Consider the following 18322-nt stretch of genomic DNA (forward strand, 5'->3'; position numbering starts at 1 on the left):
AAATATTTTGCAGGGATTGCCGACAAAAATTACTTAACCTGGTATGCTTCAACAGAATTCAGGCAATAATAAGAAATAGCTGTCAACCACAATCTCATCAATTATGCAGTGTTTCTTTTTTACCCCCAAAACTTTTGTCACTGACCTGATGTGGGGAAAAAATATTATATATATGTATGTAAAAAAAACTTGATCTATGTATGATGATAAAGTATTCTTCCTCTTTCAGAATACTTTCAATGCAGTTGATTCTTGACCTGCATCAGGGTACAATAATATTGCAATATAGGACTTACCACTGAAGTCAAAACTTGTTTTTGTGAAGAAGTCCACAGAGGCTAATGTTGTTTTCCTTTTGCCTTATTTATTTCTATGGTTACAAAAAATATTTCAAAACCAGATACTTCAGCTCAAACTCCGTTTGGCTTGCTGTATTCACGTTTAGGACAACCACATCTGTAAAATGTCTTGCAGTTTCAATTGTACAGCTTGAAGCCTCACATTTATTTGAATTTGTGAGTTAAATTATTCTTCATTGGGTAAGGTTATTCCTCTTACATCCTCCGTTCATTTCTGGAGACGGTAGGCTAAATCGATTACAGCCCTCCCTTTATTGACGGGCTCGCTTTTCACACTTGCCAGAAAGCAGACATCCACCGACTGGCCTCAGCTTCCAAATATGCTTATCGTGCAAACACTGCCCTCGACATGTTTGCATTTTACACTCCGAGATTACAGTTCATTTGAGTAGGGTTGGGCTGTGTTGGGGTGACATATTTGGGGGTTGGAGGCTGGGAATAAGGTGTTTTCGAATTTTCCTCAATTTGAAGGTCGTGACATTGTAAATGTAGTGTCAAATAAGGTGGTCAATAGGTTATTGACCACTTCTACTTAAAAGGTGCGATATCGTCGGATTACCTTGTTTGTTAGCCTAGTGGTGAATCTCAAGTCAACTAAATCTGACCACTGCTTTAGAATTTGTCAGAATTTGCCCATTAGTAAAACAGAGAAAACAAAAAGTCATGAAATATTGAGAAAACATGCTCCATTGCGATGTCAGTGTTGGATGTGTACAGGGGGGGGGGGGGGGGTCGACTTTCAGATGACATTGACGCTATGTAGATGGGAATTGAGAATTGTGCTCGCCCCCCCCCCCCCCCCCCCCCCCCCCCCCCCCCCCAACGTTTCTGGTTGTTGACGTTAGACAGTCGCACAAGGCGAAGCGGCTGCTTCTCGTGTTGATTTAGCCACCTCGTCAGCACCTCGCGCCGCTGGACAGCTCCTGGCAGCGGGAGACGTGTGCGCTCTCCTCTTAGGACACTTGTGGCGCTTGTTCCAAGTCTTTTAATGGAAAAACAATATCTTTATGTTCCAAGTAAAACTGGAAGTTTACAACTTCAGAGGGAATCTACGGATACCTCGTTTCGAGATTTGTGGCAGGCAGCACATCCTCGGTGGCAGAGAGCGCAGCTTCATTGTGAGTAAATTAGATGATTTGATGTGTGTGTGAATTCCCTACCAATCCGTCTCCCGGTGTTACAATTGCGTGAATCGTTTATAGTCAGGGATAAAGCAACAAGCAAGACGATGATTTAACTCGTAGTTTAACGTGACAGTATGGAACTGTTGTAACCATAATGACTTTAGGTAATGAAGAAAATACACCTTGTTTTATAGCCAATTAAATGCAGAATAGATGGCTCTTGGTTGATTGAATGGTTCATATAACTGTGTACATGTTTTTGTCATATAGGAGTGTGTTTGGTTCTCTATTCCTCGAATGTCATTTGTGCAGCCTGGTGCGTAAAGCTTTACGCTTTGGGCATTCCTTTGTCTCCCCAATGCAATTGTGATCCAGTTTGGTTGAGATATTGCTGTCGGTTTTTCTGTCCACTTAAATCAGTGCATAGGTAGTGCATAGGTAATTAGTAAGCGTATCTGCATGTGTCAGTTGCACGGCGTAATTGTTGCTCTCTCAGATTGGATGTGCATATGTAATTGTCGAGTGTTATGTTGCTGTGTTGCATTTTGCGCGTGAGCTCGGTGGCTTGGATAATAACAATGTCTGAAAGTTGTTTTCTTTGCAAGTAATGATGCATTCGGTGATGTGCATTCTCGACATTGGACTGTATTCATTTGCAAATTGTGTTGGTTTGATTGTAAGAATATTGTGGGTGGGAGAAGTAGGCTTCATAGCCAATAAACAATCTACGTACAAACCTATACAAACCTATCGTATGCGTTGTTATATGGGTGGAAAAGTCCTGTGCCATCATTAATGTGCCATTATTGTTTTTTTATAGCATTCTTGTGTTTTAGACTCTGCATTGCATATATTTGGTCAGACGTTTATTGGTGTCTAGAGTGGAGTCGATCGAAAAAATATAACTTTCAAAATGCATTTCATTTTCAGTAATTTACAAAAGCCAAGGTGTGTATTGAACAGTCCCATTCTGTAGCAAATCTATTGTAAACGTAATCATGTTGTTTAATCAATTTCCCCAATTTGAGTGCGCACACAAAAACCGACCAATCACTGTATTCACCAATTCCAGGTTAACGGCAACAGACTGTCCCTATAGCCTTCACCTGCTTTCAAACATTTGGTTCAGAGGTTTTGGCCAAAAACCGCGAAGCTGCTGTCTGCGTGGACTGGTGCTGAAGCTCCCCTTTCAAAGGCCAGGACCACTGACACATCGAAAGACATGGCTACCAACGGCACCAAAGCAGATGGACAAGTAACAGAACTTAACGAAGTGGCAACTAATGACAAACCCAAGTCACTGGACGTGAAAGGGGAAAATACGAAAAAGGATCTTCCCGAAAGAGAAACATGGGGAGGGCGATTCGATTTCCTTCTGTCGTGTGTAGGTTATGCAATTGGACTGGGCAACGTATGGAGATTTCCATATCTCTGTGGAAAAAACGGTGGAGGTAAACACGATTTTAAAAAAGTCATATCACCTACATATAACCTAAGCTCATTTCACTCTTAAGTAGGCCTAAGTGCTTAGTCAATATTGAGAACCCTAATTATTATGAAAAGTGATTACCACAATGTCCCTTGTGTAAGAGCGCATTTTTCATTTCCTAATTGAATAAGAATCCAATTAGCTTCCACAGTGGGCTGTAAGTAACATTCAATTGCGTATGTCTCATTTTATTTGGAACATTTATATTTGGTTTGATTTACTTGTGTCTATGCAGGAGCCTTCTTGATCCCCTATTTTTTGACACTCATATTTGCTGGGATGCCCCTGTTCCTGCTGGAGACGGCTCTTGGTCAATACACCTCAATTGGTGGGCTTGGAGTCTGGAAACTGGCTCCCGTATTCAAAGGTATACATTCTACTCATGCAATGCTCTTACTGTATGTCTAAAAGCATTTTTTTTTGTATCAAATCAAATTCCTAGTAGTCAGGTGGTCCCTTGTGCACCGATCTTTATGTTCTTCTGTAAGTCTCTATGAATATGTTGGAGCATTAGGAGCATGCACAAAAAATGTCATCAATTTCCATCTCATAGGTGTTGGCCTTGCAGCAGCTGTCCTGGCCTTCTGGCTTAACATTTATTACATTGTCATCATTGCCTGGGCCATTTACTATCTCTACAACTCCTTTACCACTGTAAGTATCACACCTTTACCTCCTACAACTCCTTTACCACTGTAAGTACCACACCTTTACCTCCTACAACTCCTTTACCACTGTAAGTACCACACCTTTACCTCCTACAACTCCTTTACCACTGTAAGTACCACACCTTTACCTCCTACAACTCCTTTACCACTGTAAGTACCACACCTTTACCACCAACAACTCCTTTACCACTGTAAGTACCACACCTTTACCACCAACAACTCCTTTACCACTGTAAGTACCACACCTTTACCACCAACAACTCCTTTACCACTGTAAGTACCACACCTTTACCACCTACAACTCCTTTACCACTGTAAGTACCACACCTTTACCTCCTACAACTCATTTACCACTGTAAGTACCACACCTTTACCTCCTACAACTCCTTTACCAATGTAAGTACCACACCTTCACAACTCTTTTACCACTGTAAGTACAACACCTTTACCACCTACAACTCCTTTACCACTGTAAGTACCACACCTTTACCTCCTACAACTCCTTTACCACTGTAAGTACCACACCTTTACCTCCTGCAACTCCTTTACCACTGTAAGTACCACACCTTTACCTCTTACAACTCCTTTACCACTGTAAGTACCACACCTTTACCTCCTACAACTCATTTACCACTGTAAGTACCACACATTTACCTCCTACAACTCATTTACCACTGTAAGTACCACACCTCTACCACCTACAACTCCTTTACCACTGTAAGTACCACACCTTTACCTCCTACAACTCCTTTACCACTGTAAGTACAACACCTTTACCACCTACAACTCCTTTACCACTGTAAGTACCACACCTTTACCTCCTACAACTCCTTTACCACTGTAAGTACAACACCTTTACCACCTACAACTCCTTTACCACTGTAAGTACCACACCTTTACCTCCTACAACTCCTTTACCACTGTAAGTACAACACCTTTACCACCTACAACTCCTTTACCACTGTAAGTACCACACCTTTACCTCCTACAACTCCTTTACCACTGTAAGTACAACACCTTTACCACCTACAACTCCTTTACCATTGTAAGTACAACACCTTTACCTCCTACAACTCCTTTACCACTGTAAGTACCACACCTTTACCACCTACAAACCACATGGGGATGAGACAAACATGTGTTCCAGCTTTGCTCTATGCTCTCTGAGGATTGTAACATGCTTGTTGATGCCATGTGAGATTTCTCATTGTGTCAAGGAGGAAAGCATACATTATCCTTCCGTTTTTTTACGTTATCCTTCTGTTTTTCAGGAACTTCCATGGAGCTCATGTGGCAATCCATGGAACACAGAAAAGTGTTACTCAAACTACAGTATAGTTGATAACACCAATCTTACCAGCGCGGTGATGGAGTTTTGGGAGTAAGACACTAGCTGCTTTTAAAAAAATGTTTGCTTCAGCACAGCATTACAGTACCCTGCATGACTGCTTGAGAAGTATAAAAGGACATTTCCTTTGCTGCAAAGCATTCTCCCAGTCTGTATAATAGTCTTATTGTTACTCTCTCTGATCTCATAGGCGCAACATGCATCAAATGACCGATGGCTTGGAAAAACCAGGGCAGATCCGAGCTCCACTGGCAATAACACTGGCCATCGCTTGGGTCCTAGTGTACTTCTGTATCTGGAAAGGGGTGAGCTGGACTGGCAAGGTAAGAGATTGGTTTCTCATGGCGGATTTAGGTGTATGCAAAAGCTCTCTGTCATCCAATGTGTGACAGTGATGCAATATTAATCGTTGTCATATCACCTTAATCAATCATTTATATTGCACTGACTATTGCCCAGATAGACGTTTAGAATGAGAGGAGAGACATCAAACCCTCATGTTCAGTAATCATATTCAGGCTCATGGGCCCTTCTCTAATTCCAATTCTCCTGATACAGAAAATTGGGGAGAAATTTGATGATGAGGAGGAGGAGTGAACAAGCCCTCTAAAATCAGTTTGTTTCCCATTTCTCTCTCCCTCAGTTGGAACAATGTTACTCCCTGGTGTTGCTACGATTTGTAAATCGAATGTGTCATGTGATCATAGAAAATAACATTTGTTGTGGTCACAAAACCACAACATTTCTTGACTGGATTTCTGCTATTTATTTTCTTCTCTTTTTTTCTGTTCTCTGTGTGAGAGATTGGAGGACAATAAATCCATTGGCATTCCTCTCTAAAGAAAAGGCCTTTGTTTAAGAAGAGACTGAATTGCAAATGTGTTAATTCAATGGCGTATAGCTCATCTGCACTTGACAGTGTTAACATGCATTAATTTCCTGCTGATGGTGACTAATTTATTTAACTTTCTAGGTTGTGTACTTCTCGGCCACGTACCCTTATTTCATGCTTTTCATTCTGTTCTGCCGTGGAGTGACTCTACCTGGAGCTATGGATGGAATTCTCTTCTATATCACCCCTAACTTTGAAAAACTAAAAGAATCTGAGGTACTGAATTAATTTATAATTCTTTGTAAGACAAATACCTGTATGGGAGTCATTCATTTTCAGCCCCTTTGTCAAACGGCTAAATGGTTCTCTCCCCTTGTCAGGTATGGCTGGATGCTGCCACTCAGATATTTTTCTCCTACGGTTTGGGACTGGGCTCACTGATAGCTCTTGGCAGCTATAACCCTTTTAATAATAATGTTTACAGGTAAGTTGGAGGTAGGCTTCTATTAAATGGAAATATAATGTATCAGACAAGACCTGAAAAGGCAACAATTCGACTAGTATACCTTAACAGTAAATGTGACTGTAAAGTGGACCTTACTATCAGCCATGTACAATGAGAAGCCTAAATCAATGTTGTTACAATTGATAAAGTATACTGAACAAAAATGTACATGTAATTATTTTACTGAGTTGCAGTTCATATAAGGAAATCAGTCAATTTAAATGAATTCATTAGGCCCTAATCTATGGATTTCACATGACTGGGCAGGGGCACAGCCATGGGTGGGCCTGTGAGGGCATAGGCTCACCCACTGGGGAGCCAGGCCCAGCCAATCATGAGTTTTCCCACAAAAGGGCTTTATTATAGACAGAAATACTTTTCAGTTTCATCGGTTGTCTGAGTGGTTGGTCTCAGACGATCCCACAGGTGAAGAAGTCAGCTGTGGAGGTCCTGGGCTGGTGTGGTTAAACATGGCCTTTTATTGTCCCCAGCACAAGGTGCACCTGGGTAATGATCATGCTGTTTAATCAACTTCTTGATATGCCACACCTGTCAGGTGGATGTATTATCTTGACTAAAGAGAAATGCTCACTAACAGGGATGTAAACAAATTTGTGCACAACATTTGAGAGAAATAAGCTTTTTGTGCGTATGGAACATTTCTGGGATCTTTTATTTCAACTCTTGAAACATGGGAACAACACTTTACATGTTGTGTTCATATTTTTGTTCGGTATACTATAATTCAGTCTCATATGGGGCCCTTCATATGGCTTTGGATGTGGTAGTATACATCAAATAAAATTAGCCAACAATTTCACAACCTCTTCCCCAAACAGCACATCCATGGTTCTAGGTCGCACAAATTGCTCATCAGTTATATAATGATGCAGACTCAGCTTGCGTTTATTTCAATTTACTTGTTGTTTATTAGCGACCAAATATTATTTAGCAACAGGCCACACTTTATATGATGCAATTAGTTTTGTAAATAAGGATTGATTTTGGAAAACTCTTCTTTGCAAATAGGGGCTTGACATTCATTAGAAATGGACATTGCATTAATTCATATTTAGGTATTACTGTGACATTGAACTTCTTTGGAAAAAATAACATTGTTCCCCATTGGAATGCTATACAAAAAGTAAATTGCACATATTTTTACAATCTCAGTGCACACCTTATGTGGCCAATATAAATATGTTACTAAGCGGGGATATGTTTTCCACTCAGCAATAATAAGGAATCAACTCTCTCTCTCCTGAGAAGGGCCTTTTTAGGAATCCATGATGATGTTACAAAAGAGATCCCAGATCACCTTAAGCTCTGACAACAGGACGTTGTCATGTTTCCTTTCCCCAGAGACTCTATCATAGTGTGCTGCATCAACTCCTTCACCAGCATGTTTGCGGGCCTGGTCATCTTCTCTATTGTGGGCTTCATGGCGAATGTGACTAACAGACCAATACAAGAAGTCGCAGCTTCAGGTAAACTCAATACTCCCTCAGAGCACAATAGGGGAGTAATGTTGTCTATTCTGACTCCTGCTCACTGCCTCAATCCACAAAGAGAAATGTAGCCCGGAGAACAGCGAGCTAATGCGTTGTGTTGTGTGTTTGGTATGCAGGTCCAGGCCTGGCTTTTCTGGCATACCCCGAGGCTGTGACCCAGCTGCCTATTTCTCCTCTCTGGGCTATCCTGTTCTTCTCCATGCTGCTGATGCTGGGGATTGACAGTCAGGTAAGGCTGTTTTCATTGACTGCTCCCAGATCTGTTGGAGCTTTAGCCCAATCCTCTCACTATTGTTGTCATGCCTTGTCAGGGGAGCTGGCTAAAGCACCTACAGATCTGGGACCAGGCTACTTAGGTCCTGACCTACTGTAAATGTGTTAGCACAGGTATATATGACACTGGTTTTCTCTGGTCTCTCCACAGGAGAAGCACACTGGCTAATAGATTTTTTCCCCTAGTGGACAGATACACTGTAGCTGAGCCTTGACTTTTACTGTCAACTCCTTTTAATGCAACTATATCACCTCTCTCTCTCTGCCCCCGGGTGCTCTGTTCTCATGCTTTCAGCTTGTGTATGATATTTGGGTAGCCTAACTCTAAGGCCACTGAGTCTGCTAGCAATTATGCTAAATGCTGCTACTCCCGTTTACACAAAATAGATCAATCATAACATTGCACACTTGCGCTCTGACTATTTTTGTAATGGAAATGTAATGGTTCAGCAAGATAAATGGCTATATGACATGTTAGAGTTATATTTTCAAGGTCGCTGCCAAAATGGGGTTGCTAGTGCTTAAAAACTAATGGAAATACACTATATATACAAAAGTATGTGGACACCCCTTCCAATTAGTGGATTAGGCTATTTCAGCCACACCCGTTGCTGGCATGTGTATAAAATCGAGCACACAGCCATGCAATCTCCATAGAAAAACATTGGCAGTAAAATGGCCTTACTGAAGAGCTCAGTGATCTTCAACATGGTATCGTCATAGAATGCCACCTTTCGGACAAGTCAGTTTGTCAAATGTCTGCCCTGCTAGAGCTGCCCCGGTCAACTGTAAGTGCTGTTATTGTGAAGTGGAAATGTCTAGGAGCAAAAACGGCTCAGCCGTGCAGTGGTAGGCCACACATGCTCACAGAACAGAACCACAGATTTCTGAAGCTTGTAGTGAATAAAAGTAGTCTTTCCTCAGTTGCAACACTCACTACCAAGTTCCAAACTGCCTCTGGAAGCAACCTCAGCACAATAAGTCAATTTGAACAACTTGGCCATGTACTGTTATAATCTCTACCCGGCACAGCCAGAAGAGGACTGGCCACCCCTCAGAGCCTGGTTCCTCTCTAGGTTTCTTCCTAGGTTCCTGCCTTTCTAGGGAGCTGCATTGCTTGCTGTTTGGGATTTTAGGCTGGGTTTCTGTATAGCACTTTGTGACATCAGCTGATGTAAAAAGGGCTTTATAAATACATTTGATTGATTGGATAACTGTTTGCCAGGAGCTTCATGAAATGGGTGTCCATGGCCGAGCAGCTGCACACAAGCCTAAGATCACCATGCGCAATGCCAAGCGTCGGCTGGAGTGGTGTAAAGCTCACCGCCAATTGAACTCTGGAGCAGTGGAAACTTGTTTTCTGGAGTGATGAATCATGCTTCACCATCTTGCAGTCTGATGGACGAATCTGGGTTTGGCAGATGCCAGAACACTACCTGCCCGAATGCAGAGTGCCAACTGTAAAGTTTGGTGGAGGAGGAATAATGGTCTGGGGCTGTTTTTCATGGTTCAGGCTAGGCCCCTCAGTTCCAGTGAAGGGAAATTTTAACTCTACAGCATACAATGACATTATAGACGATTGTGTGCTTCCAACTTTGTGGCAAAGGTTTGGGGAAGGCTCTTTCCTGTTTCAGCATGGAAATGCCCTCGTGCACAAAGTGATGTCAATACAGAAAAGTTTTTTTGAGATCGGTGTGGAAGAACTTGACTGCCCAGCACAGAGCCCCATCGAACACTTTTGGGATGAATTGGAATGCCGACTGTGAACCATGCCTAATCACCCAACATCAGTGCCCGACCTTAAATTGCTCTTGTGGCTGAATGGAAGCAAATCCATGCAGCAATGTTCCAGCATTTAGCGGAATGCCTTCCCAGAAGATTGGAGGCTGTTATAGCAGCAAAGGGGGAACCAACTCCATATTAATGCCCATGATTTTGGAGTGAGATGTTCAGCAGGTGTACACATACTTTTGGTCATGGGGCGGCAGGTAGCCTAGTTGTTAGCGCGTTGGGCCAGTAACCGAAAGGTTGCTAGATCAAATCCCTGATCTGACAAGGTAAAAATCTGTCATTCTGCCCCTGAAAAAGGCAGGTAGGCCATCAATGTAAATAAGAATTTGTTCTTAGCTGACTTGCCAAGTTAAATCAAGGTGAAATTAAAAGATAGTGTACTCACTATCAGATAGTGTACTCAGATAGTGTACTCAGACCTCTTGACTTTATTCACACTTTGTTACATTTTGCCCCACAAGGGCAAAGTGAAAGCAGGTTTTTAATTATTTTTGCAAATTAATTCTAAATAAAAATCAGAAATACTTATTATTATTATTACTTATTATATTTACATAAATATTCAGACCCTTTGCTATGAGACTCGAAATTGAGCTCAGGTGCATTCTGTTTCCATTGATCATCCTAGACATGTTTCTACAACTTGATTAGAGTCCACCTGTGGTAAATTCAATTGATTGGACATGATTTGGGAAGGCACACACGTGTCTATATAAGATCCCAAAGCATGTCAGAGCAAAAACCAAGCCATGAGGTTTAAAGAATTGTCCGTAGAGCTCCGATGACAGAATTGAATCGAGGCACAGATCTGGGGAAGGGTACCAAAACATTTCTGCAGCGCTGAAGGTCCCCAAGAACACAGTGGCCTCCATCATTCTTAAATGGAAAACGTTTGGAACCACCAGGACTCTTCCTAGAGCTGGCCAAACTGAGCAATCGGGGGAGAAGGGTCTTGGTCAGGGAGGTGACTAAGAACCTGATGGTCTCTCTGACAGAGCTACAGAGTTCCTCTTTGGAGATGGGAGAACCTTCCAGAAGGACAACTATCTCTTCAGCACTCCACCAATCAGGCCTTTATGGTAGAGTGGCAAGACGGAAGCCTCCTCAGAAAAAGGCACATGATAGCCCACTTGGAGTTTGCCAAAAGGCACCTAAAGGACTCTCAGACATGAGAAACAAGATTATCCCCGGTCTGATGAAACCAAGATTGAACTCTTTGGCCTGAATGCCAAGCGTCACATCTGGAGGAAACCAGAATCCGCTCATTACCTGGCCAATACCATCCCTACAGTGAAACATGGTGGTGGCAACATAATGCTGTGGGGATGTTTCTCAGTGGCAGGGACTGGGAGACTAGTCAGGTTCGAGGGAAAGATGAACAGAGGAAAGTAGAGATCCTTGAGGAAAACCTACTCCAGGGCACTCAGAACCTCAGACTGGGGGGAAGGTTCACCTTCTAACAGGACAACGACCCTAAGCACACAGACAAGACAATGCAGGAGTGGCTTCAGGACAAGTCTCTGAATGTCCTTGAGTAGTACAGCCAGAGCCTGACTTGAACCTGATATAAGGGATTTCTTTATTTCTACTATTTTCTACATTGTAGAATAATAGTGAAGACTATGAAATAGCACATGTGGAATCATGTAGTAACAAAAAAAATGTTACACTAATCAAAATATATTTTATATTTCAGATTCTTCAAATAGCTACCCTTTGCCTTGATGACAGCTTTGCACACTCTTGGCATTCTCTCAATGATTATCTCATGAAGCTGGTTGAGAGAATGCCAAGTGGGGGGGATGCACTGTATATATATAACACTGTATATATATATATATATAACATGGTGGTCCATGTATATATTTACAAAATTAAATGTATATATATATATATTCTACCATTTATATAGTTATTTCTGGATAATATGTTGGTTATTACAATGTATGCTTTCCATGATCTGAATTAATTCAATATAATCCATGAATATCCGTCATCTTGGTTACATGGTTATCATACCATACATGGACCACCATGTTATAAATAAACAAATGTATATTAGAAGGATATGTACTATCCTTCTAGGGATCCATGTCCCTGTAATTTCCAATTACCAGTGCACTTTTTTGGTTATTTTTTAGTGAAAAATAAATAAATAACAATTTAACAAATTATGCAGTTGATAAAAATGTATTTATTGTGAAAAAAATTACAAATAGGAACAAGATTATCAATTATAGATGAAACATGAAGTGATGCCTTGCATAGATACTAAGGAAAGTACTGTAAATATCTCCCCTTTTTAGCTGAGTGTCCCACATTTTGTGTGTGTGTTTGTAGTTCTGCACAGTGGAGGGCTTTATAACAGCTCTGGTGGATGAGTTTCCCAGGGCACTGAGGGGCAGGAGAGAGCTCTTCATCGCTGCTGTCTGCCTGGTCTCCTACCTGATCGGCCTGTCCAACATCACACAGGTACAACACACCACAGCACACCACATAACACGCTATCTCTCTCTCTCTCTCTCTCTCTCTCTCTCTCTCTCTCTCTCTCTCTCTCTCTCTCTCTCTCTCTCTCTCTCTCTCTCTCTCTCTCTCTCTCATTCTCTCTCTTTCTCACGTCACTGTGTCAATTCCACTAATGCCATTGACCAACCAATTAAACCTCCAAGCTCAATGATACAGTAGTTGATAGAAAATGTGAATTACATTGGATAACACTATTGCTGTTTAATTTAATTTATGGAAAAAAAAGATTTGTTTAGACCATTCTGTTTGTTTGATTACACATGCTGTTGAAATCGGATCCCAACACTCATTTTTCCATCTGAGATAAGGACATTGATATAATGTAGAGACCAAAGACCACTGCATATGGGTTCTTTTGGTACTGTGACTCATCCATCTGTGTTGTGTCACTAGGGAGGCCTGTACGTGTTCAAGCTCTTCGACTACTACTCTGCCAGTGGGATGTGTCTCCTCTTCCTGGTCTTCTTTGAGTGCATCTCCATATCCTGGTTCTATGGTAGGTAGAATCTCAAGGCAACATCAGATACACACAGTAGCTACATTATTGCAGTGAATAGTATACATCAGAAACACCCTATTTCAACATGACAAAATTACCTGTTACAGTGATATATCCTCAGGTAAGATTTGTGAAAAAGATTTTAAAGCGTTTTCTCACTGTTCCTAAAGTGATGGGATGAACAATGAATGAACTAGATGGTCTAGGTACAGTTGAATGATAGAATAACCTCACACCTGTCCAAAGACATCAGTCCAACTTCAACCCCTGGGACTTCAACTCTGCTAACGTGTGCTACACTACACCAACTCTCCTTCCTCATCACAATTCACGGCAGACTAGCAGTAAATTGGAAGCAATTGAATTTGAATACTTTGATCATGCATTCATTTGGCTCACAGGTGTGAACAAGTTCTATGACAACATCCAGGAGATGATTGGCTACAAGCCCTGTATATGGTGGAAGCTGTGCTGGGTCTGTTTCACTCCTCTCATCGTGGCTGTAAGTAGTACAACCATACACATCCAATACAACATCATGACATGAAAAATGAAAATAACCAATAACATCAATAATGATAATAGGGACCATAATGGAAATAACGGCCAACTGTATTGTGCTGTCACTTAAAAAAAAGAAGAAGCTTTGTACTGTGTGTATATATCTATTATTTTTTACTGTCAAATAAAATAAATCAATCAGTCACTGACCTGCCTCAAGCAATTCTGAGACAGAGACAGAAAGTGCCTAAGAAGCTGTGGTGTCAGGATTAATAAGGATCGTACCATGTCTCCCACAGGGGGTGTTCCTGTTCAGTGCAGTCCAAATGGTTCCTCTCACCTTGAACAACTACGTGTTCCCCGCCTGGGGCCAGGGAGTGGGCTGGCTCATGGCTCTGTCCTCCATGGTCCTCATTCCTGGTTACATGGTCTACATGTATCTCGGACTCAAGGGCACTTGGAAAGAGGTAAGTGACACGATAATGATTATGGATATAGTTCTCCCGTTTCAATTCAATTTGGTGATGATTGATATGTAACCTTAATGATAAAAAACAAACATGTTTAAGATCTAGTAAAAATATCATTTCAGTCAGGTTCTCCTCTCTGGACATGTTGGAGTTGCACTCATTGTGTTACCTAATGAACTGTTTTGTTGTGAATTTTTCTCAGCGCCTGCAGATAATGTTTCAGCCGCCTGCAGTGGTTCGACGGCCACAGGAGAATGGGCCTGAGGCAGTGGTTGCGGAGACCAACATAGCTAGTCCTTCTAACCCGGCCAACATAGCTAACCTGGCCAACCCAGTTAGCCCTGCCAACCCAGCAAGCCCTGGCAACCCAGCTAGTTCTGGCAACCCGGCTAGTTCTGGCAACCCAGCTAGTCATGCCAACCCATCTGCTACAAGCCCGGTTGCTGCAGCCCCGGCCAGCCCAACACCTCCAGCCATTCCAGTTACTCTGGCTAGCCCTGTGAACCCAACCAGTCTGACCGTCCCAACCGTCCCTACCGTCCCAACCGTCCCTACCGTCCCTACCGTCCCTATCACTCCAGCCAACCCAACCAGCCCTACCAGCCCACCACCCAATCCAGTTAGCGCAACGCCAACTGAGCCAGCCATCCCACCACTCAATATAGCGAGCTCAACCAACTCAACCAACCTTACCAACCTAACCAACGCAGAGGCCAATGTCTAGACAAGGCAGAACCCTCATGGAGAAAGTGCAGTCAACGTCGAACATTACCAAGGACTTCCAAGATTTTAATTGATTCACCTACCTCCATGGGCAATATCTGATCAAACCGGATTTAAAAATCATGTTTAATTTTTCTGCATTTGTAAAGCCAACACGCTGATGTTTTTTTTATTGGTATGCATTACAAATACAACAATCAAAGACTGTTAGTGTTCACAAAATCTACTGTAATCTGGGTAACAAAAAATATGTAAGCATACTGTGTAATACTGTGAGAGAAAAAAAACTATTGAAAATGTAGAATAGCAATTTGTTGAATATCTTCATGAACCAAGTAAATACAGTGTGACTATAGTAGAGATGAAGTTCTGGTGAACAAAATGGTCGGGATCAAATTATTGTGGTGGTTTACTAAGCCTTACTTGCACTCTGTGGGGCTGATTACAGGCCACATGGCAATGGGGGAACTCTGATGAAGAAGCACAATGCCAATAAGAAGTTTAAAGTCTATGAACCCTGGATTTATCCAGTATTAATGTTGCAAAATATTTTCTGTGTGAGAGAGACTGTTATTTTATCCCCATTTTTTGTATATTTTTGTTTGTACTTTTATGTGATTGAAACATTTTTTGAATTATTTTTAGGATGTTTTCTACTATCAGTGTTGTGACCGAGGACCAAAAATGTAGGCAGACGAAAGCAAGAACTATCTATGCCATGCAGTGTTCAGTTTGCGAAGCACAGGGTATCAAAAACGTACATAAAATGCAAAAGCACAGGGTATAGAAAAGTGATTTACAAAACATTGACTATCCCTTAATGCTGACAGTCAATCCTGTTTACTTTTTTGCATGCTTTCCTCAGTAACATCAGATACAATTCCAAAATGTCTTCTGACAGATCCAAAACGAAAACAGAGAAGGCTTTAAGCCAGTTATCAACCAATTTATGCCAAGCCATAGTCTGTTTGCATGACTCGGCTGATCTCCAGAAAATCACTTTGTATGCTAGAAAACAATATTGGACCAACTCTATGTTTAAAGATAGTCCTTTTTTGTTCACTCTTATGTGTATGATCAATTATAGTTTGATCAGTATGTATTCAGCAATACATATGTAGATGTAGGCAGGCCAGTAGAAGAGTGGTCTGTTTCTAATTGTCTTTTCGTTGTCTTTGCTTTACTAGTGAAAAGCACAAAGCTTTAACTTTTGCCTTGGCATGTTAAGACAATGCTAGTTTGCTTCTATGGCAGCTATAGTGAAAAGCATTTGGTCCAGCAAAACAAGTTTACTTTGAAAAGCAAAACAGCTAAGTGAAAATGTGAAATGGCTACAGTTCATGTCCTGTCACTTTTGTATAAAGTTACTCTACCACAGTTTTCTCTGGAACCTTGTTGTAAAACTGTACTGTGTAAAACATGTAACTGTGAATGTTTGTAATACATTGGAAGTTATTGTCTAAATGTTGAAAAAATTTGAAAGGAGTTGCTGTTTTCTGCAATAATATTTTCACAGAAACTAAAGCACATATCTTACAGAAGTATACAAAATGATGATGACAATGAAGACATTGACGATTATAATAAAAATAGAAACTATGTCTAGTAAAAAATGATATTGTTTTGTATATTTTTAACAGTCTCACTGCCTAATGTACAACAAAATATAAACATGATATGTATTTAAATGGTGTCATATGATAAAGCACGATTGTCATGTTATAAAAAAAGAAAAAAGCTGAAAAAATAAAGAATTATAGAAAATATGAATAACTGTCCTGCATTTGTTTATTACTGTGCTCAAGCAAAATGTAGTGTTTGCTGTACAGTAGCTTTTGATGTTGTGAAATTAGGTCACCATAATAGATCTCTCAAATACTAAACAGAAAACATCAGGAACACCTGCTCTCTCCATGACATAGACTGATCAGGTGAATCCAGGTGAAAGCTATGATCCCTTATTGATGTCACTTGTTAAATACACTTCAATCAGTGTAGATGAAGGGGAGGAGACAGGATAGAGAAAGATGTTTAAGCCTTGAGAGAATTGAGACGTGGATTGTGTACGTGTGCCATTCAGAGGGTGAATGGGGAAAAACAAAATATTTAAGTGCCTTTGAACAGGTTATGGTAGTAGGGTGTCAGGCGCACCGGTTTGAGTGTGTCAAGAACTGCAAAGCTGCTGGGTTTTTCACGCTCAATAGTTTCCCATGTGTATCAAGAAAGGTCCACCACCCAAAGGACATCTAGCCAACTTAATACAACTATGGGAAGCATTGGAGTCAAAATGTGCCAGCATCCATGTGGAACACTTTCAACACATTGTCCAAGCCCCGACGAATTGAGGCTGTTCTGAGGGCAAAAGGTGGTTGAACTCAATATTAGCAAGGTGTTCCTAATGTTTTGTATGCTCAGTCTGCATCAAACCTCTGAGTAGTAATTGCCAAGTGTTTTGAATCTCTAAAAAGAGAGACTAGATATTTGTCATGATATTTGTAATTAATAGATTTACACACTTAAGAAAATGCTATCTAGAAAGAAATGTGTAAGGATTTGTAGCAAATATATAGCAAGAACGGAAAAGCATATGAAGGCAATTGTTAATTACTATTACCTTGGAGGTGTACTATAGAACCAGGTGGGAGACTAGAAATGCAATATAAATCCATTGTTCAGTATACCGGGGAACAAAATCCTGCCAAAGGTAACAGTAGCCCAGGCCAATGTTTTCACTACAATAAATCATTTCTAACCAAAACATTTGGCTTTTGGAGAGTTTAGAACAACCATGAAAAGACAATGAGAGCAAAATGTCTGAAAGCTTCCCTTGTGATGTACAGTAGTGTTTCAGAAACCCAGTCTGAATGCGAAGCCTCAGCAGGCTAGAAAAACATCACCAGAAAACAGCTCTGGCCCCGGGACCTGGCGAGCCGACCCGCCTCATCTCTCCAACCTTTTACAGCTGTGTGTGTGTCTTCCTTCATTCTCCCCAACCTCCTGCAGTTGCTGCATCCATTAGCTTCCAGTGTGATAAACGAGACTGCACCAGCTGACACCACAACAATGACTCGCAAACAATGAGACATACCCTCTAGTAGCTTGTGGCAAATTGTGTGTGTGTGTGGGCGTGCATGCTTGTGTGTGTACGTGCGTGTGTGTGTGTGTGTGTGTAACTTCATATCAAATTGGGGGTTGAATAATGCCCATAATGGCAGTACATATAAACTTGCCGATGATGGATGGCTTAGAAGCCTCCCTATTCCCAGTAGTGTAATTTAGCATCATTACCCATGAAAACCAGTCACCGCTGAGGTCACTGAAGATGATGTCTTATGTCCACAAAGACAATGGATCATCGTTCTCAGCTGGGGAGGACACAAGAAGGAAGCTCTTGATTAGTTGGAAGCAATCTAGCAGAACACAGTTATTCTTCTGTTCCGAAATCAAAATTCAGCATTGCAGCATCAAATTGTGATAAATATAACACAATTTTCATTGGAAATACAAGTCTTTCTCCATATAGAGACCCATAAATGTACATACATTGACTGTTAATACAGCATATATTTTACCATAAATACCAGTGGAGGGTGCTGAGGGGAGGACGTCTCATAATAATGGCTGGGATGGAGTCAACGGAATGGTATCAAACACATGTTTTTCTTTGGTTTGCATGTGTTTGAAGCCGTTCCATTCACTCCAT

At 41.2% G+C, this 18322-nt stretch overlaps 1 protein-coding gene across 2 annotated transcripts; it reads left to right on the plus strand.

Annotated features, from left to right (window-relative positions):
• Positions 1 to 1212: 1212 nt before the first annotated feature.
• LOC139368790 (sodium- and chloride-dependent GABA transporter 1-like) lies at positions 1213 to 16355 on the plus strand. Of its 2 annotated transcripts, XM_071108133.1 has the most exons (15): positions 1213 to 1477; positions 2556 to 2934; positions 3208 to 3339; positions 3526 to 3626; positions 4912 to 5021; positions 5179 to 5311; positions 5962 to 6096; positions 6201 to 6304; positions 7688 to 7812; positions 7953 to 8065; positions 12241 to 12372; positions 12820 to 12922; positions 13327 to 13427; positions 13726 to 13893; positions 14099 to 16355. In XM_071108133.1, the coding sequence occupies exons 2-15, from the start codon at positions 2706 to 2708 to the stop codon at positions 14618 to 14620; spliced, it is 2208 nt and encodes a 735-aa protein (XP_070964234.1). In that variant the 5' UTR covers positions 1213 to 1477; positions 2556 to 2705; the 3' UTR covers positions 14621 to 16355. The 2 variants fall into 2 exon arrangements, with proteins under 2 accessions (XP_070964234.1, XP_070964235.1); XM_071108134.1 differs by lacking the exons at positions 1213 to 1477; positions 2556 to 2934; positions 3208 to 3339; positions 3526 to 3626 and adding an exon at positions 4714 to 4726.
• Positions 16356 to 18322: the final 1967 nt, after the last annotated feature.

Source organism: Oncorhynchus clarkii, chromosome 16 (genome assembly GCF_045791955.1).
Source record: "Oncorhynchus clarkii lewisi isolate Uvic-CL-2024 chromosome 16, UVic_Ocla_1.0, whole genome shotgun sequence".
In the NCBI taxonomy this organism is placed as follows: domain Eukaryota; kingdom Metazoa; phylum Chordata; class Actinopteri; order Salmoniformes; family Salmonidae; genus Oncorhynchus; species Oncorhynchus clarkii.

Excerpts from the sequence above, each read along its gene's own strand:
- LOC139368790 (XM_071108133.1), top strand. The coding sequence starts at position 2,706 with ATGGCTACCAACGGCACCAAAGCAGATGGACAAGTAACAGAACTTAAC. Across the intron at positions 6,305-7,687 it reads TTTAATAATAATGTTTACAG|AGACTCTATCATAGTGTGCT; the intron begins GTAAGTTGGAGG and ends TCCTTTCCCCAG. Across the intron at positions 12,373-12,819 it reads GCCTGTCCAACATCACACAG|GGAGGCCTGTACGTGTTCAA; the intron begins GTACAACACACC and ends TTGTGTCACTAG.